We start from the raw sequence: 26,286 nt of genomic DNA on the forward strand, positions 1-26,286 counted from the left end.
GTAATGTGTTCGTTATTTTTAAGTACAATACTGGTTTTTCAGAAACATCCTTTCCTTTGATATTTAGTCCTGCAAATCCTTGGTTCTAGGTAGCAGAAGATAATTTAATATTTTCTAGTTTTGAAGGTTATTTTTTTTTTTCCTTGCAATGTCCTGGATTGGTGATGAAACCTTGTTCAGATGAACCAGCCAGGGTTTATAGGTTTTAGTTAAAAGCTGAAACTCACACATGCTAAGTAAGTTAATATTCTATTACTATTGTATGTATTGAAATGTAATTGCTCTGTTTTTCTGGAACGAATTAGAGCATTACTTCGAGGGACGGGTGTGTTTTGAACTTCTTCTTAGCCGGAATTCACTATATCGATAATTTATATGTACGCTGACTTTGTATTAATCTTTCTATGATGTAGTTGTGATCAAAGAAGATTTAAGTATTGAAAATATCTCGCAAAAAAAAAATCTGCTACTTGTGAAACTTGTCTTCATTCAATCTCTGAGAACAGTATGTAGAGCTGGAAAAGACGGTTTATGTGGCCTGCCAGTGGTATAAGTTATATAGCACAACCGCTGTTTTGGTTTTTAAAAAAAATTTAAACTTAATTATGCATACATAAGATGCTTAGAGTAATTTCGGGTCCTGCAAAAAAAAAAAACCCTGGGTAAAAATTTATTTAGATTTAACACATTTATTTACTCCAAAAAAAAAACCCTGGGTAAAAATTTATTTAGATTTCACATTTATTTACTCCCAAAAAAAAAAATTAAGTGCATCCAATGAAGGTATGCAATCTTTATATTTTTTTAAAGATTTGATACAAGTTCAAAGAGTGCTTTTAGTGCATTGGTTACATTTATTCATCCCATTCACATGTGACAGTATGACCTTTGAATATATATACTGTATAGAAGTCGCCGGCCCAGGTTAAAATTTCTAATACGGTTTGACGTAGTTGGTTAATTCACCGCCGCAAATCGCCACCATCTCCAGGGCATCGACCCTAGCGGACAAGTGTCGAACTCTTCAAACACCCCTTCCCCCTCCTGTTGAACGATCTGAGCTGCAGTGAATGATGGGTGATGGGGGGTGCGGGGGAATGACAGCGGGCGACAGTGCTGCGCTCTAACGTGTAAATAACAACCTAAGACGATACAGGGCGTTACGGCAGCGCACTGCAGCGGTGGAGTTCCCGAGCTGCTCATCATGCACTCCTGAAACACGTATAGTAAATCCTATCCACTCGCGACTTCTATACGGTATATATATTCAAAGGTATGACCCGAGGTCACGCGAGTTAGCCGGGCGGCCAGCCCAGCTGCCTTCCGCCCAGGACGTGCAGGTGGAGGTGGAACACGGACTGGCATCCGTCCGCGCCGTCGTTCACCACCAGCCGGAAGCCATCGTTCAGCCCTTGCTGCTTGGCCACCTTCCGGGCCACGGTCATCAGGTGACCGAGTAGCTGGGGAACACAAACAAGCCGGCCGTAAAAGCTCAAATGTACGTAACACGTCCACAAATGCATTAGCACACAATTTCAATTTTTTTTAATTATTTTTTTTTTTAAGGGTAACTTCTTTGCTGAGAGGGCTTCAATTTTCGAGTAACAAAAATTCTGGGTCAAGTGACTGAGCAGCCGGGAACACAAACAAAACTGGCCATGAAAGCTCAAATGTCAGTAACATGTCCACAAATGCATTTAACACACTATTTCACTTTTTTTTTTTTTGTAAAGTGAAACTTCTTTGCCGAAGGGGGCTACAGTTTTCGAGTAACGAAAATTCTGATCGCATGAGGGGAATAGTTGGCGTTACGAGAATCCTGTAGCATCACTTCTGCGTCTTTCTACCTCGCCCCCTCTGCCCGTTTCAACTAGCATATGGCATGAACTTACCTATTCCCCGCCGCCATAGCCATCTTCCCATTCGACCGCTATTCCATGTTATAATGAGGCTTTTTATATTCATTATTACTAAATATTTATGGAAACATTTTTATTCACAAATATTTTAATCTGTGATATGATCCAACTGCTAGCATATTGCACCTGTATGTGTGCAACCAGTATGAATATGATCAGCACCATAAAAAAAAAAATCTGTAAAAATTTCATTTTGCGTATCCCTTGATGCTGATGGCATGATCACGTAAATTTTAATCCTGTGGTACTTGATGCTTGCTGTTTTAATTGAGTACATTGAAAGATCCTGAACATAATCAAAGCTTGTGGTATAACAATGATTATGAACAAATTCTAATACAATATATATTTTCCAGTTTATCCAACTCAAGATCATTATTCACCGTTATATCACAATTGTTTTTGCAGGATCTTTCAACGTTCGACGTACAAAATTAAAACATCAAGCATCATGTACCACAGAATCAATATTTACAGGATCATGCTATCAGAATCAAGGAATAAACTTGAATACGTGATATGGAACAAATGCCAATGAATTATGTGTTCCTTGCTGGACAGCTGCTGACTGTCAGCCAGCCCCAAGATAAAAGTTGGCCATCTCGACCTTAGCATCACAGCATGAAGGTGTGATGTCATATCCAATCAAGTTTCAGAATTGCGAGCAGCACTTACCAGCACATCCAAGGACAGTCCTATTGAAGCACGGACTTTAGGTACCTACATTCTTGACTCCTTCCCATTAAATAAAAAGAGCTTTGTTTGTGACTGCCCATGGTAAACTATTTTAAAAAATGTAATTGATTCACTGACTTCTAAGGTTATCAGGCCACCAATTATTCTCAAAATACAAAACTTTTTCTTTCAAAATATCTCATTTCCTGGATATAAAACCTCCACTAAGGTAAATAATTTTTTAAAATTATGTTTTATTGCCCTACAGTAACAAAAAAAATTACACTAATATTGGTAATTCTGAAGGAGAGCCACTTTCCTGTAAACATTATAATAAAAAAATTCAGAGTGGTTTATTTTGCTTCTGACATGTTTTGCAATCTCTATCTATGAGGGCAAAGTGATACTTAAAATAGTTAACCCACAAGTGACCATTTTATAGAGTAGTAATGTTAGGTCAGGTACAGTAAAAACAGTGTATAATCATTAGAATGCTTGGTTAGATAATGTTAGCTACATTACAAATACTTTATAATAGTGTGAACGTTTTGTTAGGTTAGAGACATTAAAAATACATAAAATTCTGTGGATGATTGCTACATTAAAAATACTATAAAATACATAGTAAGTTGGTTAGAATAAGTTAGCTACATTTAATATTGGTAATTCCTAACCAACCATTTGAACAATTTTATAGTATTGTTACGATTTCCCTGCGGGTTCGTAAAGGATAGCCCAATTAAAGATTTTTATCGCACACAGTTTTATTTATTTCCACTACTTATGTCACTTACAACTAATCTTCTAAGATGGCAAACAATTAACTACACTTAAAGAAATGTCTATTCCCCCAGTCACTCGTTCCGCACACCTCGCTGGGCCGCACCTCTGGCGCAACTCTCGCTGCAGCACCCCTCGTGGGTCTCCGCCGCGGGACTCCGCCGCCGCACTCCACCGTTGCCGTCACACCCTTCGCCGAGATCCCACACGACGACTCGCCCGCAACTTCACTCGGGACTCCGCCGCGCCCGCGACTCTATCGCCCGGAAACTCCCGACTCCACTGAACTCACTCACTCCCTGCCCTGGAACCTTCGTCCAAGGACTTCGCCACTCTGCCGCACCCGCGGCACTATCGCCCGGAAACTCCGCTGCGGGAGAACTCCCCACTGAACTCCTCTCGAAGGTCGGCCCAACCTCCTTATATAGCCCTTGGGTTCCCGTCCAGAACAATCGGGCATGTCTCCGAGATAATGCGCGACCTTCGCCATCGAAATGCCCAGAAACGCGTCGTGAGTCCTCGAAGGACGCGGCGGCTGCTCAAAGAACGCCGATAAACGCAACAAGCATCGGGTTCCCACAAAACGCGCCGATAAACATGTCTGAATCCTTTTATTCCACAGTGCGGCCTCTTTTAAGTAACACGATCTGAGGCAGGTGCGCGCTGCGACGGTCAGGATGTCGTGCGATAATATGACACGAGATACCAGGGAGAGGATACAGGTGGAAGGGGGCGCAGACAGGCCGAACGAGCGCGGCGATGCCAAGCACTGCAGCCAAGCGCGATCGTAACAGTATTTTTGAAGTACCTAACCAAACATCCACACTATTTTAAAGTATGTTAAATGTTGCTAACCCAACCAACTGTCCACACTATTATAGAGTACTTTCAATAAAGCTAACATAACCTAAAAGACCATTCTCATAAAATTTGAGCAAAGAGGTGTATAGAGGGAGAAGGGATCATCAAACGTGGAAGATTCAGAGTGTGTGGAGAAGAACGGAAAGAGGAAGGCAAGTATTCCTTGTGAGGACGGGGAGGGAGTGGAATATGACTGAGGGAAAGATACTGGATGTGAGTAGAGGAAAGAACTTGAGGAAGACACATCAGAAATCGGGTGAGTAGGAGGGGGACTCCTTGCCCCCGGGCGGAAGCCCAATCGCAAGTGTAACAATCAATATTACAGTATTTGTAATGCTTAACCTAACCTCACTACTCATTAAAATGGTAATTAACTGGTAAACTACTTGAGTTATCACAACTTCTTCTTACAAAATTATTGTAAAACATGTTATTAAGTATAAGAAAGCATTTTTGAATATTTTTCCTTCAGAAAAGTTGCTTTCTTTCGGAATTACTGTAATAATTTCAGGAAGGAGGCTGTGGCAACCTCCTACATTCTAACTACCCCTCCCCCCTTCATGAATTTATCCCACCCCCTACTAACCCTGCACCAAAAAAGTCTGGTATAACCTAAAAATTAGTCAAAATTAGGAATAGCTCACTTCTGAATCTTCATCGCCAGCTTTCGAGAGTTGTTCAATTGGTTTGCGTGGAATCACCAAGAAATGAATCGGCGCCTGAGGATTTACATCCTTAAAAGCGACACACTGGAAAAAAATACATTGAACGTGAGGAAGTATATTAGTACATACATTTTGGCAAGGAATATATGTCAAATTGTCTATTTAAAATGATATTACCTTATCATCTTCGTAAATGAAACTGCATGGTATCTCTTTCCGTAATATTTTACCAAATATTGTATCACCACCCGGTACAGCTGATTTGGCCTTCTCCACTTCATCCGCCATCTTTAAGGTGGTACCACTGCTAATTTTTCTTCTACAGCAAATGTGTTTAGAAAACAGAGTTAAAAAAAATTTCACACATAAATATACAACAAAAAATATATATATAATAATTAACATTAATAAGACAGTGGTTGTTAAAACTAAATCGGTGATTTTAGGGAATTGAAAAATGAAAGAAAATTCACTTTGAAAAATGGCGGTGCATTTATTTGCTGGTGAATGTATTGTTTTCGCAATTTGGTCGTACATTATTATAACTGTCAAAGCTGACGATTTCTGTCAAATACCGGGTGAATATTCCGAACAATCATCGGAAAATGTAGACTGCCAGACTTACAGCAACTACCGATTCAGGTTTGCTAATGTTATGTATAGGTTATGTTACCTGAAAAGTGACGCGCCACGAAAGCTGACACCAGTTTCATTTAACAGTATTGAATTTATAGGAAGTATTAAACACCCATGTCTACTCAGGTGTTTCAAATTATTTTGGAGACATACGTTGGTCACTGAGGATAGTCGCACAAAAAGTCCGGAGTACATGATTCAGATTCACAGTGTAGATAACGCACGTAGGGAAATTTAGTTTTTGATATTTATCGTAAACTTTAATTTTATGTTGTTTTCCTATTCAGTGTATTTACACAAAATATTACACTTAAATATTATTATTATGCCATGTAGAGTATATTTTGATTATAAAATTTGCCCTTCAATTTAATGTGTCCTATGTGCCTGACTAACAAAATGGGCAAAGTGAATCCAGAGGGGACAGCTACATAATTTTCTTTTATTTTTTTCGGGGAGTGGGCCCGGGAGGGGGGAGGAATTAAAACTAGGTGCTAGAAACTTTATCTAGAGAAAATTCTTTTCTATGAATTATGTACTTTTATTGTTATTATTGTATGGCACAATGGACCCTTCCCCATGAAAGTGGTTATTTTCCAAAAAAAACTTCTGTCGGATACCCAACAATGCCCCCCTCCCCTCATGCTGTTGAATACCCAACAATGCCTACCTCCCCTCATGCTGTTGAATACCCAACAATGCCTACCTCCCCTCATGCTGTTGAATACCCAACAATGCCCCTGCCCCCTCATGCTGTCGAATACCCAACAATGCCCCCCCCCCCCCCCTCATGACTACCTATATCCATGTGTTTGGGCTAGATCCCTCCTTCTGATTGCTGTAATCTTGAAACTCTTCATTTTCTTTTTAGAACCTACTCTCACCAAGATAATTCATATTCAATTCCTAGAAAGATCAAAAGTGAACCTTTCGCTGGTGGGATGTGGTAAGTTGATGATGGTATGAGCCGGTGGGATTTCTCGAGGTACTCCTTTTTCCTCTACCAGATTAATTCCATCGCTGCTCCATCTCACTTTTTCACCTCTCATATAGGCCTACCTCTTATGACCTTAAAGTTGATGATACATTAAGTAAGTCCTAATAATTAATTCCCTGTATAATTTTGTATTAATAACAATTTTTATATTTTGTTTTTGATTTCAAATTTTTATAAATTGTATTTAATAAAAAAATTATTATTGTTTTAATTTCATATAGCCCTTTTTCTTTTATTCGTAAGCTCAATTTGATTTATTATTTATCAATGTGTCTTTTTTAAAATTTTTGCTAGTTGATAAGATCTTTTCATGTTACCTTGATTAATAGCAATTAGTAAATTTATTTACCATCAATTATAATAAAAACTTTTTTAAAGCATGTTGTCATGCCTCTGTAGTGCATTTGCCATACATATTATTTTAACTATCTGTTTATTACTTGTAAAGTTGTTGGCTTTAAAAAAAATAGTCTGACTGATTCGTGGCACAGATGTGACTCATCTTACAAAGAGTTTGATGTGTACTACACTGCTTCTCAGTTTTCAGGTACATTCTGTACGACGTGAACCCTCCGGAGGGGTTCAACCTGCGTCGTGACGTGTACATGAGGATCGCCAGGTTCGTGAGGAAACTCAGCGGCGAAGACGGAAGCTGGAAGCTGGTGCGTTACTACACAACTGTTGCGTAAGATTTTAATCCGGCATGTTCAGAATCTTACCGGGTTATCGAACGTCAGTATAGTTTTAATAGGAATAACAATTGTGAAAATTTAACCCGCTTGAAAACAGAAAACAGAAAACATTTTACTACTGGCTCGCTGTAGGAAAGGTTTTGATGGAGATTAAAAACTGACAAAAACTAGCTTCTACTGCGCAGCTTAGGTTCCCCCCTCCCTTCTTTGCGACAGAGATATTCCGTCACTCCCCTCTCTGTCGCAAAGAAGGAAGGGGGGAACCTAAGCTGTGAAGTAGAAGCTAGTTTTCGTCAGTTTTTAAACTCAATCAAAACCTTTCCTACAGCGAGCTAGTACATAGTACTGAAATTAAACCCTGGGTGAAGTTAAGATGTGTAACATCTGACCAGAATAACAAGCAAATTCATGTGTTATCATGTTGCAAATGCACTTATAATAAGGAACTCTGACAAAAAATTTTAACATAGAATTCTTTAATAAAATAATGCTGAGCGTGATAAATATATGAAAATTTTGTTTTCAACTATGTTTATTAATGCGAATCACACATATTTTCTGTACTTGCTGCTAGAATTCATTGCCAGAGCAGCTACATTGACTATTGAATCATTTGATTTGAAAAGCGAAAAATAAAATTTTTTAAAATGTTGTGTTTGTATTCAGATGTCAGCAATATGAACATATGGAGATATTTTACTATTAAATTGAATCAAATAAGCAAGCTGACTTAGAAATCAAACAGACATTGATAAGTCCCAACTTTACAGTTTCTATTTTTGCATATATAATTAAAACCACAAAATTACATTTTGTTTCATGAGTTTGACTCCTCAAAGATTTGGCCATAAGGCTACTTAGTTTACCCAGACAGAATTTCACTCCTACTACTATTATAATTTAATATTTCTGTAGTTCTAAGATAATCCTTTTTTTAAAAAAAAAAAAAGGAGGGAAATGTATTCTGTTTCCAGGTGCTGCCGCCGTGGACAAAATTGTACCACTGGCAGTCTGCGGACGTCGGCAAACAAAGTCAGCTGCCATGGCGACTGTTCTTTGATGTAGCTTCCTTGCAGAAATTTGCACCGGTTGTGGAAATGGACGAATTCTTGAAAGGTAATGTTAGAGAAAAAAAAATTAAAAGTTGAACGTAGTGAGTTGAGAACATCAACGTTTTGAAAGAAAGAAAATAATGTGTAGTATATATCTGGTGAGAGAGTTTGTAATCCAATAACAAATGCGAGGCAGGTATTGGAATAAATTTACAGGAAACACACTAAAAAAATAATGACAAGAAAATTAAATGGCCAGCTCAGGGTGTTAGACAGATCCTAGAAGTTTTACTACGTACTAAAAAAGTTTAAACTATTTTGACTTTCAATTTTCAAGCTGAAATTGCGACCAAATCTTCTTTTGTATGATTTGTACAAACACTAATGATGTACAATAATATATTCAGAATATTTTCGAGGGTGGGTGAGTGGGCTTGACCTTGAGAATGCAGAGTAAAGCAGCTGGGTGTGTGAAGGTAAAGTGGAGGAGAATTCGATAGCAATGGAAAGGGAGAGTATCTAAATAGCCCGACAGAGCTGATAGATTATGGGGCGGGAGGGTATAAAGGACAGAAGACAGGAGGCAAGGCTGGTTAGGATGTACCGAGTGCTGAGTGGAGTAGGAGGCTGGGAAGAGCTGGGGAGACAGTTGTGATGGGGAAACCTAGGGTAGGAAAGTCTTTAAGGAACGAAGAAAGACGGAAAGGGGAAATAATGCTATGGCTATGAGAACGTTAGGAGAGTGTAATGTATTGGCGAGGAATGCGACTCAGTTCAGGGGAAAAGTGAAAGGAAAGTAGGAATGCTTGCCACCATTTTTTTTTCTTCCCCCATTCACAGAAAAATCAATAATATTAATAAAAACGTGCTAACATGAGATCTTATGATGGTCTTGAAGTCAAATTTTTGTTGTGATCAAATGTTTCAGTGCCAAAAAAAAACTGTTTATATCTTTTTTTTTTACACTCATACATGTACATTATTTTGTTTGTTTTATTGTTTCAGAATATGACAGTACTACCATAGATGAAGTATTCGTACTTCAGCATTACAAAGATGCTTTCAAAACAGGGAAGTGGGAAGAGAAGTACGAAATACAACCTTGTGTGGATGAACCCCGATACAGGTCCGTGTGCTTAGTCACAGAAAAGTAGGTTTTAAAAGAAAGTATTGTTATTGTAGGATTGTTAAAAAAAAAAATTTCTTTCCATAAGTGCAGAAATTGCAGGATACTTTATGTTTTTGAAAGGATTTTGTTTTTAGATTTTTCACAGTTAAGCTGGTCTGCTTACCCGGAGGTTTGTGCGAGTGAGGCACGTAAGTGCTGTGTGTGGCACTTTCTGTTTATGAATTTTTTTTTCGCACTTAAAGGGATGATTTGTACATTTAATTGGTGGAAAGGCTACAAAAAATGTCAGTTGCAATTGTCTATCCAAACTTAGAGAGTGTCCGGTTCATATGTTTTACGATAAACTAGTCTGAAAGCTTTGAAAGTTACATTCATTAGTGGATTGAAGAACAGGGTTTCCATATTTTGGAAAGTCAGGGAATTTAGAATTGGTCAGGGAAAGTTAGAGTACGCATTAACTTGAAATCCTGAAAAAGTCATGTGAATTCCTCGGTGATAGTACTGCACTGACCATGAAAGCATTTTTTTAAATTGTGTTTTAGTAAATAGTCATACACTCTATAGAATGACATATGCAAAGTTCTGTTTAAAATAAAGAAAGTGGAAAGAGAATTGGGCCAGCAATGGGGATGGAGGAAGATAAGTTTTGTTTGTTTCATTTTGGAAAAGGTAATGGGTAAATAGGTAAAGGAAATAGGTAAATTATTGTAAAAAAAATTGTCGGGGTAGTTTGAACTCTTGATTAGGTAAAAGTCAGGGTAATTTTATTACAGATTTGTGCAGTCACCCTGATGATATTGGTATTTCCCCCCCCCCCTCCCCCCTCACCCACATTTGAAATACTTGGAAATGATCATGATATATGTAATTAAAAAATTGAGCGAGTCTTTCAGTGTTCTCATGTTCCAGATACATTTATAAATTAAAACTCTGATACAAAATTTAATGTAGAATTCTTAAAAATAATTTAGTGTGTGATAAATGTACACAGACTATGTTTTCAAATACATTTATTAACGCGAATTATGTGTAGTTTCCGCACCCACCACTAGAATTGGCTGCTGGAGCAGCTATGTTGACTATAGAATCATTGGATTTGCAGACTGAAATTTTAAACTATATAGTGAAAGGCTTGATAAAAGTTAAAAAGACTTGAAAAAATACTTCTAATTTTCTAAAAGAAATTTTATTAAAATTAATTGAACTGTTAATACTATAAGTTTCCTTTTCTTTGTCTTAGTGAACTTTGGTTTGCGCTATTCGCCACAGATGGCAGCACCATGGTCGTTACACGTTTCTGTTCCTCGACATCCGTCGCATTCATGAAATTACTTCTGCCAAATGCAGTATATCGAGATATAAGATGTTACGCATCGAAAACACGTGTTCAGACAGTGCAACACAGCTAAGTCATCATTAGGGACACCTGTATTTCGTGATTTCATTTCATGTCAAGGTATTTCACGAAACACTGTAGCTTTTTCCAGGGGCGTAGCCAGGGGTTTTTTTTTTGGGGGTTCAACCCCCCCCCCCCCCCCACCCCTTAGCACCAAATCTTTAATTAATTTCTTATTCATCACTCAAACAAATTTCGTATTAAAATTAATAAAATTTTTACCATTACAATATTTAAATTTAAGAACCGAAAACTGCTAAACTAGCACTATTTTACACCTTAAAATCCAAATTTTCCCGGGGGGGAACCCCCAGACCCCCGCTTTAATACGGGAGGGGGGGGGCATGCTTCTTAACACCCCCCATACACAAATCCTGGCTACACCACTGGCTTTTTCTAAGAGTCATGGCAAATTTTGAGGGTGCAGCAGTACGGTGACCACATTCTCATTGGCCCCGTCAAGAGCGGGACGACGCCTCTCACCTACCTCAGCCAATAACCACAGGAGAAAAGCTACAGTATTTTGTGAAATACCTTGACACGAAATGTATTCGCGAAATACAGGTGTCCCTAGTAACCGTCCACGAGCTGAACGTGTTTTGTTCCGCGAGCTGGCACTGGCCGACGGACCAAGACCGTTCCTCGCAGGGAACGAGCGGACGGCGGAGCTGGCGGCTTCTCGGGCTGGTTCTGGGGGCTCCCCGACGTGACGGCGAGACGGGTTCGCTGCCTGTCCTTCCACGGGCACGCCTCGCAGCTGCAGGACACAGTGCAACTTCACCCACACGCCAGGTAGCTCGCGCACATGTTCCGCACTCATGGATAGACCCCCGTGAAATTCGCGGGTTCAATGAACTTCAGGATATACTCCAATATCCTCTACACACTCGGGCAAATGCCAACTGTTCATTGGCTGCTGACTTGTGAGTCATCTCGACTGGGTGGCCTGTGATTCGACACTTCTATGAGTGAGGGTCTCTAATTGGCCCTCATTCCTCCAGATTAACAGTGAACCAATGACAGAAGCAACACTAAGGTATAATTATTTGAATTTTAGCATAACACGAAATGAACCTGCGAATTTCACGGGTCTCTACTCATGAACAAGTGTGAAGTGGGAGCACATTCAGGTTAGACTCCTGATGAAATAAAAAAAGTCTGATTTTTTTTATCATCGTAAAACATTGTAGACTTTGCCGAGAACCGGTGGGTTTTCTTTAGGGGCCCTGAAAGTATTCAAAAAAAAAATCCAATTTAAAATGAATAATTTAATGTTATATTTAATATTTGAAACAGAGTAAGTAATATCCTGAATTTTTTTATTAGCGATAGTGTAGGACTCTAAAAAAAAAACAAAAAAAGTAACTGAAAAGAATGTATCAAGTGTAAAGCCAAGAGAGTTTTATTCGGAAATTTCTAAAAAAATTTCCTGCAATGTAGTACAATCTACCTTTTTACACGTAAAAAATAATTTATGATTATGATTTAGGCTATACATTACTTTCTCTTTTTTCCTTTACCATTTTGATATGTTTTGAATCAATTTTTTTGGACTTCTGTGAAGTGTGAAAAAACATAAATTCATTGTATGGTTGAAATTGATAGGAAATATATTTGCTGTTTGTAAATAATTAGATGTTTGATTCGAACAAAAAAAAAAGATATTAAGAAAACTTGTTATCTGGGATACAGTTTTCATTGTCCATGCATTCTGGCAAGGTTCCATTCTCACCCTGTCTCCTCTCATTGAGGTGAAGAGGCGAATTACCTTAGTGTATGGATTTAGTTCAACTCAGAAGAAGAAAAAACTGACAAACTTACAACTATGACCTTAAAAAAATGTTCTTTTTTTCGCTATGGTTTTCCAGGACGATCATGTTCGACCACGCGGAAGTGGCCCTTCATGACGCTTTCGGCGACCGGCTCTACTGGATGGCCAGAAGGAGCATGCGCTTCGCCCCGGCGCTCCGCCGGATAGCCGCGGAGTTCAGAGAGGAGCACCTCAACTCCACAGACGAAGCCGACGGCACCGTCAGGCCAGACGATTGGACGGCGGAAACAGTATGTCTGAAAAACTTCTTTTTTTTTGTCAGTTTGCCGGGTTGCAAAGGAGTCCTGGGTGAGTGTCGCCGGCCGATGTTGACATAAGCAAGCCTGACCAGAGAAGGCTTGCTTACTTCCTCCTCCTTGAGAGTTGACATGAGCAAGCTTCTGCAGGGTGGCCACCCGACCGTGAAAATCGGAAAAATCTTGAAATAGCCGGGAATTTTTTTTTATTGCCTGGAAAACCATTAGAAACTTGTAAATTTTTGAAAGCCATCTGGAATTATATTTGTTTGTCTTAGCAAGTTGAAAAGAGCTTAGACGAAAACTTGCTTGTCGTGCCTTAAGAACTGCTTCACGTATGCCATGTCGGAACAAACAGCCGCCCAAACGAAGAACTGTACCAGATGGATGCCATCATTTTTTTTACAGCTTGAGAATATAACAAACTAATAATTAAATTAAATGTAAGCACAGATGTCAAAACAAGATAATGTGGGCCTCGATAATTGAGAGTTTACTGTAATAGTTTTCAATTGTCCCTCCTGTTTATTATTAACAGTTGTGAAAATCTTCAGATGTGAACTAAATAATAATAATAATAATAATAATAATAATAATAATAATAATAAACATGAAAGAAGGAAAGAAAAGAGATTGAGTAGAGACTTCCTCCCCCTACAGCATAGTGGTATCTTAACACATGTCACATATCTCACAGACAGCCTCAACTCCAGGGAAACTGTAAGCATTCATTGGTAAGACGGTTTTGAATTTATGTTTATTAATAGCAATAATTAAAGCACCACCACCTCTTTCCTTCAATGATGTTTCATGGTCATTTTCTTAACACCTCTTTATAATGATACATTTTTGTTCATCCAACATTCTGCTGGCTCGTTTCTGTCAGATGAGTGAGACTCTACTGTAGATAGACTGTCCACCTAAATCACGTGGAGATAATTTCTGAGAAGGTTTTAGCTTTCTAACACAAAATTTGGTATGTTCCTGCAAATAGTAGATTTATTTTGCACAATGTTTATTTTCTCATACTACGCATAATGAACCCACAATTTGAAATTGTGAGAAATTTTAATGAAAGGTATCGAGAAAGTCCCGACATTGGTTCACCAGGCATTGCAATGGAGAAGGCTGATGTTGCTGGTACCCACTACGACCCGACTAGTTGATTGGTCTTTATTTAACCCATTTGCATCCACTCACTTTAATGTTAGACATACCATGGAATCCACAAACTTTTTTATATATTACTATTATTAAAGTTATTTTCTATTTTCATTATATTTTTATTCTTTAAATAAAATTTTAAAAATAGTTTAAGTTTCACGATAATATACCTTTGTTATAACAATACTAGCTACTCTGAGGGGTTATTATCATTCTAAAGGGATTTTTTCAAGTTTTTCGGGCAGATTAGCCATTTTGCATACCAGTACGCCTATGATGGTGTTATCGGCCAGAAAAACAGCTGCATACTAGTACGCTTGTAGATGCAAATGGGTTAAAAGTGCATGGAATTTTTTTTTTTCTTCGCCCACAGGCCGTTACCGGCACGAAAGGCGGTCCTTACCTAGCCGTCCACTTACGCAGAAAAGACTTTGTGTGGGGCCGTCCGAAGGAGGTCCCCAGCGTGATAGGAGCTGCCGCACAGATCAAAGCTCACCTGGATAAGCTGGAAATGTGTGCCGTGTTCATTGCAACGGATGCCCCAGAGGAAGGTAAAAATAATACTGTATACCATTTAACACATTATATTTGTTACTGCTCTTATCTTGGTTGGGAGTCCATTCCGGAACAGTGAGAAGCCTTTAATCTGGAATTCCACGGTTCGGCACATTCTGTAAGCTGGCACCAAACAAACGCTCGTCCCCGGATGTTTTCAGAGTTCAACCGTTACGGTTGGTTTTCCTTCCAGTACAGTGTTTCCTGTTTTCTAGTAGGCTGCATTTCATGGGTACAATCCCATGATTTTTAAAGAAGACCAATGCTAATATAAGTTATTTCTTTCTGTAGCTATTCTATAGATTTTTTTCAGTAGAGCAACTTGTTTTAAATATCATTGTACTGTATATATTTCTTTTGTATTCCAGTTGAAAACTATATTTGCACTAGATAATCCAGCGAAATCTCGAATCTGCATGGCCATGGTCCAGAACATGTTGGAGGTAGTAGTAGCGATTAGTGAGGTTTTGATGTTTCAAGCGGACAGTGTACATCAAAATCGGTAGGTGTTAAGGATGTGACCGAGTGGCAAAAAAGGGGCAATCGTGTTCGGCCGTGCCCATGGCCATACGGTGCGTGAAGTTGCTGGATTTGTTGGTGTTCGCAGCTGACTGTTCCAACGTATCTACAAGCAGTGTTGCAATACACGTGGCCAAACAACACGTCAGAATATTGTGGTCAGAAAAAAGATCCCGACTGAGAGGGACCGGACACACGTTTCACGGCTTGTGAAATCAAAATTGCTTCCAAACCCGACAGGAATTGCTGCAGTCAGTGAATGAAAGTCCATTCGAACCTGTTAGAGAGAGAACATTGTGACAGGAACTGTATGTAATGAATATTTGGAGTCGGTCACCTTGCAAGAGGCCATTGCTCACACGGGCACATAAAGCTGTGCGTTTTCCTTGGGCTAGAAATCATTGAACATGGACAGTAGCTGACTGGGAAAAAAAATAATAATTTGGTTTGACGAATAACATTTTAGCCTGTATTCCAATGACACAAGTTGTCGAGAACACCGAAGGCCAAATGAAGCATTTCATCCTGGATGTGTGCAAGGTCAGGTTCAAGCCGGAGGTGGGTCTGTGATGTTTTGGGGATGTTTTTCGTATACCGGATTGAGCCCCCTCACTGCAGTGACCACTAGCATGAACCAGCATGTTTATTTAAACATTCTGGATGATCAGTTGTTGCCTTGTAGTCAACATCTGTATGATGAGTTTATCAATCTCTCACTTAGCACGACTAATACGTTCCTAAAAAACGTTTGTGTTATCCACAATGGTGTATTCTGAAGCATTGCTTTCCACAAATACTAAGGCTAATTTACTTAATGTGTTCCAAAATGTGTAGGGAAACATTCTTTATATAATATAAATGTGTAGAATAACACTCAGCGATAAATGTCAGATCATTTAACTTTATTATAAGCCTACCATTTAATACTTTGTATGACAGATATGACACCACGGGTGGAAGCAGACTTTGTGGCGTCATTCCGACTTTATTTTGCCTGTGGCAATTTCGTGCTAACTGAAATTTACAGACGTTATATTCAAGACTGGGGCAGTAAAATTAACATTGTGCTAAATGAATTCGCGCAATTTAAGACGTACTAAGTGGGGATTGGTGTATACCTTGATTTTTCAAGATGACAGCAGCAAAGTTCATTGGGCTGGACGCATGTGTGACTGGTTTTATTAACACTCTCACACCCTATTACATCTTGATTGGCCTGCAAAATCGCCTGACTTGAACCCCATTGAAAATCTGTGGGACATGTTGGAACTGCGGGTAAAACGCCGACGTCAGCATCTCCGCAATTTAATGGAATTGCGCGATCTAATCCTCAACGAATGGCTTAACCTGGATGCGACGCACCAGCACAATCTTGTAGACTCACTTCCTAACCGAATTCATGCAGTTATAAAGTCCAGAGGCGGAGTTACATGGTATTAAATTATGCTTGTAATTTCTCCAGAGAAATTTTATTAGTCACAAAAGTCACTACATTTCTGATGATTGACACTATATTATACCAACTATAAAATGTTGGTTGCACAATATTAATTTAAAAAAAAAAAAAAAAAAAAAATAGTATGACATAAGGGAATTTGTTAAAAGTCATAATTTTTGTTTCAGAATTCGAAGAATTGAAGTCGCACCTGACAGGGTATAAAGTGTTCCATTACAGGCCGTCATCTGCCGTAAAGAAAAGACATAAAGATGGTGGAATAGCAATCATTGACCAAATTATTTGTTCGCATGCAAGGTAACATTCTTTTAATTAGTTTCCCCTAACGAAACTACTGTGTTCTAATAACAATACAGTCTCACAACTAAAAATTGACCTGATTAAATTTAAAAAATATAGTATATTATAATATAGTAAATATAGTCTTTCAGTACTCGTCAGTTATATGCAGTATCTAACTTTGGTAATGAGAAAATTCATGTGTTCTTTTGTTTCAAATACACTTATAATAAGAAATTCAGACATGCTATTCAACGGAGAATTTTTTAAAATAATGCAGAGCTCGATGACTATGTGCAAATTGTGTTTACAACTTCATTTCTGTTTCCACACCCGCCGTTAGAATTCGCTCCTGGAGCAACTATGTCGAGTAATGAATCATTCGATTTACAAAGCGAAAAACACTTAAAAAAATATTAAACCTCAGCTTTGGATCTGATATTCGACAAGGAATTTTATTGAAATACTGCCCATCTTGTTTAGAATTCATTGAACAGTTAAAACTATTAATAGTATTAAGTAAACTATTACTTTGGCTTTGTGAACGTTGGTCCATACCATCCACCACAGATAGCAACACCATGGTTACACATTTCCGTTCCATGCTATTTCTGTTCCATTCACTAAATTACTCCCACCAAATACTGAATACAGAGAGCTAAGATGTTACACATCAAAAATTGTCTGTTACATAATAAATTAGATGGATCTCCCATCTATTTGTCTCTCTTTTGTGAATAAGTCTCAGTGCATAGCAAATATATGTTTTATCAGGATGTCCACACAGATCTATAATAAAATTTCCCTGACTGTCATAGCCAAAATTCCAAAATTTAAAAAAAATTGATTTTTTTTTTTGCTGTTTTATGAAAGAAATAAAGAAAAATACACCTGGCCTTGAATTATATAATAAAAATGAAAATTTAAACCACATAAAAAATTCAACCTGGTTTAAAGCAAAATGAACCTCCAGTGAATTACCTGGCTGTCCCTGATGAATTCCATCTTCCCTGATTTTTTCCTGACTCTCCAAAATGTGGACTGGACACCCAGTTTATTGCACTTATAGTTTTCTTGAAAGTGTTCATTCAAGTCCAGTGTAACCTAAAATGTTGCAAAGATCATAAAAAGTGTTTTGTATGCTTAAATACTGTAATAATGAAATAGTTTACTGACATCAAGCGTGCTGTAATAGGTCAGGTTTATAAGCTACGCAAGAATGCAAGAAACACAAGTCGCAAAACTGTCAAATAACATTATTTTCAAATGCCTGTTTATAAATTAATAGGCCTGTATGAAGTTTTGACTAAGCGAATCAATTGAAGCTCTATTTAATATTTGTTTCGGCTTTGCCAGGAAATTTGCTATTCGTTTTATATGAAGCTTCAGTTGTGAAGCTAGGCATTTGTTGTAAAGCTTTAAAACACGGAAGCCTAAGATTTACTCAAAAAAATATTAAGTTTTTTTTGTGAGTTTTATGTGTTTGCATGAATAAAGTTGGTTACTTTAAAAATTAACTGTGGCACTGAGGTTTGCCTTAATGAATGCTCAATATTAATATGTATTATGTGTGGTTGGTTCATAATTTTTGTTGAATGGTGTTATATAAAAGGCCCAATTTTTTTATCGTGTAATCAGTTCAAAATTACAAAGGTTAAAATTTTGTTTTTAACGTCACTCCAGTATTTTATAAAGCAAGTGTAATACAGCTTTGCTAAGAACAATATTCGCAATCCAATCCTTTTTTGTAAATATTTTGAAACATTTGATTTGATATTCACGTTGCATAAAAAACTAGTATTCTCTCAGGCCCATAAATTAAGCAAGATGCAAAAAAAAAAAATATCATTGGCCAACTTTCAACTTATTGCGTTTCGTTCAGAAAACTATTATAGTCTTAATGTGCGCAGAAGGCTACAATTTTCTTTTTATCGCACACAAGTAAATAATTCTTTGAACTCAAAACATTAAGAATCTCATTTTTTTTTTTGCGAAAAATATTTATGTTAAGTCCAATGAAGAAAATGTTTTTATAATTTTTTTAGTTGTAGGGTTGGCAATGGTTTTTTTTTGTGAACAGCATGTTTTGTTGGCAACTACAGTTTTCGTGAGTTTGTTGTATGTTGTGTCCTCTTGCGAAGTTTATAAACCCAGCCTTAGAGTCCTTTTCTCACAATATGTTCATACAATTAAATACTTGTGTGACAGTACATTTTAAGATAAGCCAATGAATTAGATTCATACTAAAAGGACATTGTTTCTCCTTTAACCGTAGGTTCTTTGTTGGAACGTACGAGTCAACATTTTCCTTCCGTATCCAAGAAGAGCGCGAGATCCTTGGCTTTCCACCAGAAACAACTTTTAATAGACTGTGTGGTGATGGACAGAAAACGTGCAGTAAGCCGTCTGTATGGAGAATTGTATTTTAATTTCATTATTGGTGAAAACCACACAAGAAAATTTTTATTGAAGCATGCCATATTTTGTTTAAAAAAGGTTTATCAAATACTTAATGCAAAACTACTTAATCTGTTAAATATATGTATATATATATATACATATATTTTTGAATTCATTATATGTAATTAAGTATTAAATAAGATGTCTATGTTATTACACCAAGTGATATAGCATAAGAAAAATAATGGGAAGTCTTAATTTTGTATGAATTACCTAATAAAATTAATATGCATATTTTAGGTACTTAGAATAACTCTTTAGTTTGTGCTACATAGACATGGTGGACATAGACTGGCTACCAAGTTACTTTCTTCCTCAAAGAAAAAATTATTAACATTTTATAAGTGCCCTTCCATTACTTTTTTTCTCACAACTGGCTGTAATTTCTGGGTTTTGCAACCAGAAGAAGAAAAAAATTCTAGGATAAAAACTTTTTAAATAATATGAATAGTCTGACCAAGTTTGTATGAGCAATAGTAGGTAATACTAGTGTCAATGAAAGAGCAAGGCCTCTTCTGGTGATAAAATGCTTGAAACGTGTTCTGTGCATTGTATTTAAGTAATAATAGGGTTGACATATTCTGGTGAATCAAAGATACTATTGATTTTACAATGCCATAATTTTACATTTTTTTAAATAAATGAAACAGAATCGTATCATCATGTTTACATGCCTGAAAAAATCAACACACTGTTCAGTTTCAACCTGTTTTAAAATTTGAACTAAAAAAATAGTAATGCTACAAGCTAAAATATAACTACTGTTGTGTACAGGAAACATAAATGCAGATGTTATAATCCACAGTCTGTAATGATATTGTTTTGTATATGTACAACCTCAAAAAAAACAAACACTTATATCGAGATAACAGCTAATTTGCTAGAAATTTCAAAGTAAAGTACGTATTAGTTTCTGAAATCAGAAGGCCAGCCCGCAACTGGAATAGCCATAGCAGAAGTCTTGCTGATGCTGTTACAAAATGATTAAATTTTAAAGCAATGTAATAAATGACAATGGACAACATCAGAAAAAAATGTTCGCCGCTTCTCAAGTCAATAATAAGACACTTCAATCCCTCCAAAATAAATTAGTTTTATAACTAGGGAGCACACACACTTCATTCTGATTGAATAAAAATTTCCACCTTGTATGAAACCATCCACAGAAATTCAAACACAACCGATTACCAAAACTTCCATGAAAATGGCCAGTGCTTTGCTAATTCCTACACAGAACCATCCATACCAGCTGTCATTGAAGACTTTCCATGGAAACTTCCATCATGGCATAGGGACTTTACTAATGGTTCAACTACCAGATACTTTATGTTCAAGATCTAAAACTTTTTGGACTCGACTAAAGCATTTACTCTGGAAGAATATTCTTCGAAAGCCACACAAGCTTAATTGACTTGGCCCCTCTTTTTTTTTTGGCCAGAAATATAATTGACATATAGAACAAAATGAATACATATATGGAATATGTTATTTCAGCCAATACAAACCATAAAATAAACCACTGTGCTAAAGGCTTGATATAAAACATAAAACCTTATATAGTTATATACAATACAGAGTACACTACAAATTAAAAAAAATGAGTGGCATCTTTATACAAATGACCATTAAGATATAACATAACATAACATAGTGCAATTTATAATACTACAGTGAAATGTCATTAAAATGTACCTACCTGAAAAAGTTGTATCTTATAAAAACTACTTTATACTGAACTGCTAACTTTGTAAGGATCTAAAAATACATTCCCTACAGTAAGAAATCTTTTGAAGTGAGGTATTTATAATGAGGTTTCACTGTATTCTATAACAATTATTTTCATTATAACAATATTTATAGATCTGTACATGAAGGTTAAAATGAAAGTGTTCAGTTATTAAAACCATATTATCGTTAGGAACTAACTACGTATCACTGTGAAAACACCACCATTACTTCCTTAAGCAGAGATAGTGTGTTCCGTCACTCTGATTCTGCATATCCCAACTAGCACTAGGCCTGTGCGAAACTTTTGAGTAAGCAAATCAATCTGAGCTCTTTTTAATATTTGATTTGACTTTGCCAGAAAATATGATATTAGTTTTATTTGAAACTTTGATTGTGCTGCAAAGCTTCGGGTCTAATGTAAAGCTTTGCATTTGCTACAAAATTGAAACATGAGAAGCCTATGATTTGCTCAAGAAAATACATTACTTTTTTAACGTTGTATGTTAGTTACTTAAAAAAAAAATCAAAAGAAGGTGCTCCGTTTTTGCTTTTATGAATGCTCAATATGAATGGTATTATGCAGGATTCTTTATAATTATATTGAATTATGCTATACGTAGGGCCCCGAAGGTTAACCTTTTAATCGCTCTATCGTTACAAATATTTAAGGAATTTTTTTTTCTTCCTTTCTTCAATCCTGTATATATATATATTTTTTTTCTTCTTCAATCCTGTATTTTATTAAATATGTGTGATACAGCTTCGCCGAGAACAACATTCGCAATTCGATTCGAGTTTGCGAATATTTAAAAAAAAATTCAATTTGTTATTTGCTTGGTATGAAAAGAAACTAGTGTTCGCACAGACCCAACGGACCCGGACACAGCGACGCAGGGGATCGCTCGAGCGAGGGAGGGGGGGGGGGCCGGGGACTAGCTGTCCTTGGTGCTCGACGCGGAAGGCTTCGCGATCAGCTCCTGCTCCCTCAGCAGCCGCCGCTCCCGCTGGTGCTTCCTCTGCAGGTCCTCCCTCTGCTTCGCCTGCTGCAGCTTCAGGGCCCGCTTCTGCGCAGCCGAGGAACACACGCCACTCCCTTTCCAGTTCCATCTGGACCCTGCCTCCATGTAGCAACTAAACGTCAATTTTCATTAATTTGAGAATATTTGGACGGTCTCCGGGTAAAAGGTAACAAGTCACATTTTGGTTATTTTTAATTTATTCCAGCAATAAACTCTCAAGTATACTTAGAATATGTAATGCATTTTTAATAATTGACAACTATGTTGGTAAATAAAAGAATAATGCAAGAAAAATTTAAGTATTTAAATTCAATTTTTATCTAAGAGTTTTTTTGTTTCTCGTGCAAAAAGTGAATTCTTGACTTGTTACCTTTTACCCGGAGACCGTCCATTTGATTATTATTCCTTATTGTGAATCTAGTTCATACCAAAGATTTATAATTTGTATTTTCAAAATCAAAAAATATATTGGTTATGGTTACAGTATTGCATCCCAAACACATTCAACTAAATACTTTATTGTACTATTTTACATTAGAAATAAAATTGGATACATTGCACAGAACTAATTGCTCCCAGGAACAACATTCCTTACCAGGTATCCAGTTTATATCAAATTCATAAAAATAAAAACATTTTAGCGACAGTTCAAAATCACAAACAATTTCAACTTCCTAGTGTTTTTTTAATGTTTTACGTTAAAATACAATTTTATACGTTACACGGAACAATTGCTCCCGTGAATAATGTTTTTCAGAGTTCTATACATATTTTCAAAAACAAATATTTTTTGGTATTCATATATTTTGCATTACAAATACATCCAATTCCTCTCTTTATTTTAATAGATTATGCTAACACACAACTGGATACCTACACATTAAGAAACAATTCCCGAATATTTTAATATGACGTACGTATCCACATAGGCACAGTGGTCAAGTGATCTGATAACCCAAACTCTCACGAAAGTGATCCGGGTTCAATTCCCGGCAAGGACACGCACAAATTTCCCACAAACGGGGATGCCCGGCGGATGCTGCCCTGAGCTGGTGAATATTCTCCCAACACCCATTCATTCCTTCTGTGAACGGTCCAGCCTTTCCATCCTCATCTCTAATGACCACGATGTCGACCAGGAGTTAAGCCCAACTCATCATTGCTCACTCTCACACAGGAGCATCTGTAGAATTTCATGTAGGGTATTGGTGGGGAAGGGAGAAAAAGGGGGGGGGGGATATCAGCCTGCTGTTTGCTTTCAAATTCTTTACTTTAGCTGATCTAACGCCCATGCTCCCACACACATGCTTACCTTCATTTTACTGGACTTATCACTGATGTAGGCCATTTCTTTTTTGATTCCAGCTAACTTTGCTTGGTACAACTTTATTTTGTTGAACTGCAACAAAAAAAAAAACCATCACAGACTGTGCACTTGCATATTTACACTATTATTTTATTTTATCGCTAAAATTCTGAAATTAGGTTAATACAAAAAAATATATGTTTTGAAAAAATTAATTAATATTAAAAGTTTCTATGGATACAAGGCACAAAACCACGTACAAAATATTAAGTTAATACTTAGCACTTGAAAAAATATATGTATTAGCTAAAAATTTGTTGAAAATATATAAATAAAATTGGTTATGAATGTTTCACATCAAAAGATTCACCATACCACAAACTACAGCAAGCTTCCTTTTCTAGTCAAACATTCTTCAAAATTCTGTAGCTTAGTGTAAGTACTATGGCATAGCTGTCTCATTCAATGTTTGAAACAAGAATGATTATATTGAGATGGAGCAATGATGAAATGCAATGGTGGAAGAAATGGGAGCACTGTGAGAAAACCCGCGAGCTAGCTGCAACGTCCAGCCACGTTACCACTTTTGAAAATTCCAAGTTTTATTCCGCTAGAAAACAAACCCCAACCTGTAGTCTGACCTATTAGATACATAGATTTGTTATACAACTCATGGTAAATGTTGAAAGTTGCTGCTTTTTGGAGCCAAGATAAATATAAAAAATAGTCTGCAAGAACGACACATCTTGTCACTTGAGAAGGACCTGCTGCTTCGCTTAACACCAAGTTTTCTTTGGCTTCGTGAACGCTCACCCGGTCTCAGCTGTGAAAGATCTGCGACAACTGGATCCGATTTGGAGCAAGGACAGTGAAACACCCAATTTGCCTTCCAGTTTACAATGAACTAAGGAACTATAAGCATAAACAAAACCTAGCAAGTTGTCATTATTCAAATGATGTGATTGTCGCCAATCATTCAGATATCCTGTGCAGACAGTAACATATCCAAAGGAGGTTCCCACCAGAAGGGTAAAAGATGCACTGGATGAAATAATGACTCCTGAAGAAAATTCTTGGGCTTTCTTTTTATTTTAAATACTTATAAAAATTGGATGTTTACGTACTTAACAACTTAGTCTGGGTACATAATATTTATATTAAATTATTAGTATCCAGATATAAGTCAATTAAACTCAACATCTGGAAAATGGTCGACTATTATTCTGTTCTATAAATTATTGATGCTCTAATTTTTTTAAAATAAGATTAATAAAGTTGTAAGAGTATTCATATCAATGAAAAAATCGTATTTACAAGTCAACAAATATTTAGAAATTTTTCGGAAGGAGCTTCTTCTGTCTACCTTTTCTATTGGGGAGGAACTTTCCCACTCTCATGATGCAAACCCCTCACCCCCCCCCCCCCCCAACCCAGAAATCAATCATGTCTGTGTGCTAAGTATAATTTTGATTAGTTCTAGAAACTGATTTTTTTTTAAATCAAAGAACAAATTAATACACACCATTTCTTGTATGGCTTCAGCACAATGTGCCTCCGACAATTTTCTATTCTCTTCCTGCATTTCATCGATCAAGCCTCTCTGCTTTGTGCTGAAACGTTTTTTTAACACAATCACGTACAACATAGCTGCACAATGCCCAAAAGAAAATAAACTAGCCACTTAGACCACTGTACTCACGTCAACTCGAGTAGTTTCTGCTTTGTTTCCAGCAACTTTGGTTGGTACAGGGCCAGTAGTCCTGCCGCCAGTTTTTCGGCAGCTTCTTGGCAAGCAAATTCATTACTGAGAGGCTCCCTGAAAGTTAGCACAAAATAATAACCTTCCGTTGAACCTTGTCGTAGTTTAAAGAAACCAAATAAGCACACACTAATATTGAGAAATTTAGAATAAATTACAATATATTATTGTAAATTGTGTTATGAAGATAGTTAAAATTTTTGCAGCACTTATTTTCCACGATAATTAGAGAAACTTAAAAATAACGTTTTGGAAATATTGAATATTTTCTGGGCAAGAGCAGCAACCTTAAGGTATTACCACGAATGAATTTAAAATTAAATCATATCGAACCTGTCGGCAATTTCCATTGGTTTAGGTTCCTTATCACATTCCTCAGCTGGTGCCACACTGTTATTCATTATTTACAAAATAGTTTACAAATATTTACAAACAAGAGCGCAGTGTTCGCTTTACACAATGCAACTGAAATGAAATTCTTGTGTAGCAGTGGAATGAATACAATTATTGTGTTACAAATTCCACTCAAATTAAATTTTTATATACAGTTTTGACAGTACGCTATCACATGACACATGTTAATTAAAAAAACTACAAAATAGGGCGCGTTCCGTTGATGAAGGTATCCATGATCCCGTTATAGAGCACTCTGTTAAATAAAATTAGCAAAAAATTAATTTTGCTTTAGCTCATACTCCAAAATATACAACGAAAAACCCCAGAAACCACCACTGATTGTTGCACGTGAGTTTTTCATTAGCTGCAAATGTTGACTCCAACATGGGTCTAAAGCTATATTCTGTAACCCTTTGATTAGTAAAATTTTATTATACACCAGTAATTAAAACTATAGCTAATTTGTTTTACAGTTAAAAATAACGTGGTGTAGTACTATTCACATTATATAAATTATGTTAACTGTCCATCTTGTAATATAACCAATATAAATGCTTGTAGGTACTATCTCCATGTAAAATGATAACTGTTATTGTAATTTATGTTGGGTGGACATTTTTTTACAGGAAAATTTCACCGGACGGGTTGATTTTGCTTCATAGCCGAAAGAGATATTAAAAAAAGACAGTTAAGAAATTTGTTTTTTTACATCTATTTAATTTGTTTCATTGCATTTGTATTATATGCCTTGTCTAATATCTTTGATCAAACATTTA

The 26,286-nt window shown here is 36.8% G+C and overlaps 3 protein-coding genes across 7 annotated transcripts; 1 reads left to right on the forward strand and 2 right to left on the reverse strand.

Moving 5' to 3' along the window:
- Positions 1-778: 778 nt before the first annotated feature.
- On the reverse strand, positions 779-5,764 carry LOC134539527 (adenosine 5'-monophosphoramidase HINT1). Of its 2 annotated transcripts, none has more exons than XM_063381627.1 (4): positions 5,690-5,764; positions 5,078-5,219; positions 4,880-4,984; positions 779-1,460 (listed from the first exon to the last, which is right to left on the reverse strand). In XM_063381627.1, exons 2-4 carry the CDS (start codon positions 5,186-5,188, stop codon positions 1,296-1,298), a joined length of 381 nt encoding a protein of 126 aa, XP_063237697.1. In that variant the 5' UTR covers positions 5,189-5,219; positions 5,690-5,764; the 3' UTR covers positions 779-1,295. The 2 variants fall into 2 exon arrangements, with proteins under 2 accessions (XP_063237697.1, XP_063237696.1); XM_063381626.1 differs by having other exon boundaries at positions 5,574-5,731.
- LOC134539525 (GDP-fucose protein O-fucosyltransferase 2) lies at positions 5,245-19,545 on the forward strand. 4 transcript variants are annotated; one of them, XM_063381621.1, is made up of 10 exons: positions 5,246-5,542; positions 6,408-6,482; positions 7,081-7,195; positions 8,200-8,341; positions 9,283-9,403; positions 11,451-11,594; positions 12,671-12,863; positions 14,407-14,584; positions 16,731-16,860; positions 19,118-19,545. In XM_063381621.1, the coding sequence occupies exons 1-10, from the start codon at positions 5,382-5,384 to the stop codon at positions 19,269-19,271; spliced, it is 1,413 nt and encodes a 470-aa protein (XP_063237691.1). In that variant the 5' UTR covers positions 5,246-5,381; the 3' UTR covers positions 19,272-19,545. The 4 variants fall into 4 exon arrangements, with proteins under 4 accessions (XP_063237692.1, XP_063237691.1, XP_063237693.1 ...); XM_063381620.1 differs by lacking the exon at positions 5,246-5,542 and adding an exon at positions 5,580-5,760 and having other exon boundaries at positions 7,074-7,195; XM_063381622.1 differs by lacking the exon at positions 6,408-6,482 and having other exon boundaries at positions 5,245-5,542.
- Positions 19,546-20,503: 958 nt separating this feature from the next.
- Positions 20,504-25,828, reverse strand: LOC134539526 (biogenesis of lysosome-related organelles complex 1 subunit 6-like). The gene is made up of 5 exons (XM_063381625.1): positions 25,448-25,828; positions 25,055-25,171; positions 24,878-24,965; positions 23,362-23,448; positions 20,504-22,094 (listed from the first exon to the last, which is right to left on the reverse strand). The coding sequence occupies exons 1-5, from the start codon at positions 25,513-25,515 to the stop codon at positions 21,963-21,965; spliced, it is 492 nt and encodes a 163-aa protein (XP_063237695.1). The 5' UTR covers positions 25,516-25,828; the 3' UTR covers positions 20,504-21,962.
- Between the last annotated feature and the right edge of the window lie 458 nt (positions 25,829-26,286).

The sequence above is a fragment of the Bacillus rossius genome, chromosome 15, assembly GCF_032445375.1.
Source record: "Bacillus rossius redtenbacheri isolate Brsri chromosome 15, Brsri_v3, whole genome shotgun sequence".
NCBI lineage: Eukaryota > Metazoa > Arthropoda > Insecta > Phasmatodea > Bacillidae > Bacillus > Bacillus rossius.

Coding starts and splice junctions, on each gene's coding strand:
- LOC134539525 (XM_063381621.1), top strand. CDS start 5,382: ATGGCGGTGCATTTATTTGCTGGTGAATGTATTGTTTTCGCAATTTGG. Junction 6,483..7,080: donor CCTTTCGCTGGTGGGATGTG/GTAAGTTGATGA, acceptor CTCAGTTTTCAG/GTACATTCTGTACGACGTGA. Junction 14,585..16,730: donor AACGGATGCCCCAGAGGAAG/GTAAAAATAATA, acceptor TTTTTGTTTCAG/AATTCGAAGAATTGAAGTCG.
- LOC134539527 (XM_063381626.1), bottom strand. CDS start 5,731: ATGTACTCCGGACTTTTTGTGCGACTATCCTCAGTGACCAACGTATGT. Junction 5,220..5,573: donor CGTGGCGCGTCACTTTTCAG/GTAACATAACCT, acceptor CATTTGCTGTAG/AAGAAAAATTAGCAGTGGTA. Junction 4,985..5,077: donor TCATTTACGAAGATGATAAG/GTAATATCATTT, acceptor ATTTTTTTCCAG/TGTGTCGCTTTTAAGGATGT.
- LOC134539526 (XM_063381625.1), bottom strand. CDS start 25,515: ATGAATAACAGTGTGGCACCAGCTGAGGAATGTGATAAGGAACCTAAA. Junction 25,172..25,447: donor CCAATGGAAATTGCCGACAG/GTTCGATATGAT, acceptor GCTAACTTTCAG/GGAGCCTCTCAGTAATGAAT. Junction 22,095..23,361: donor ATAAGTCCAGTAAAATGAAG/GTAAGCATGTGT, acceptor TCGGCTGCGCAG/AAGCGGGCCCTGAAGCTGCA.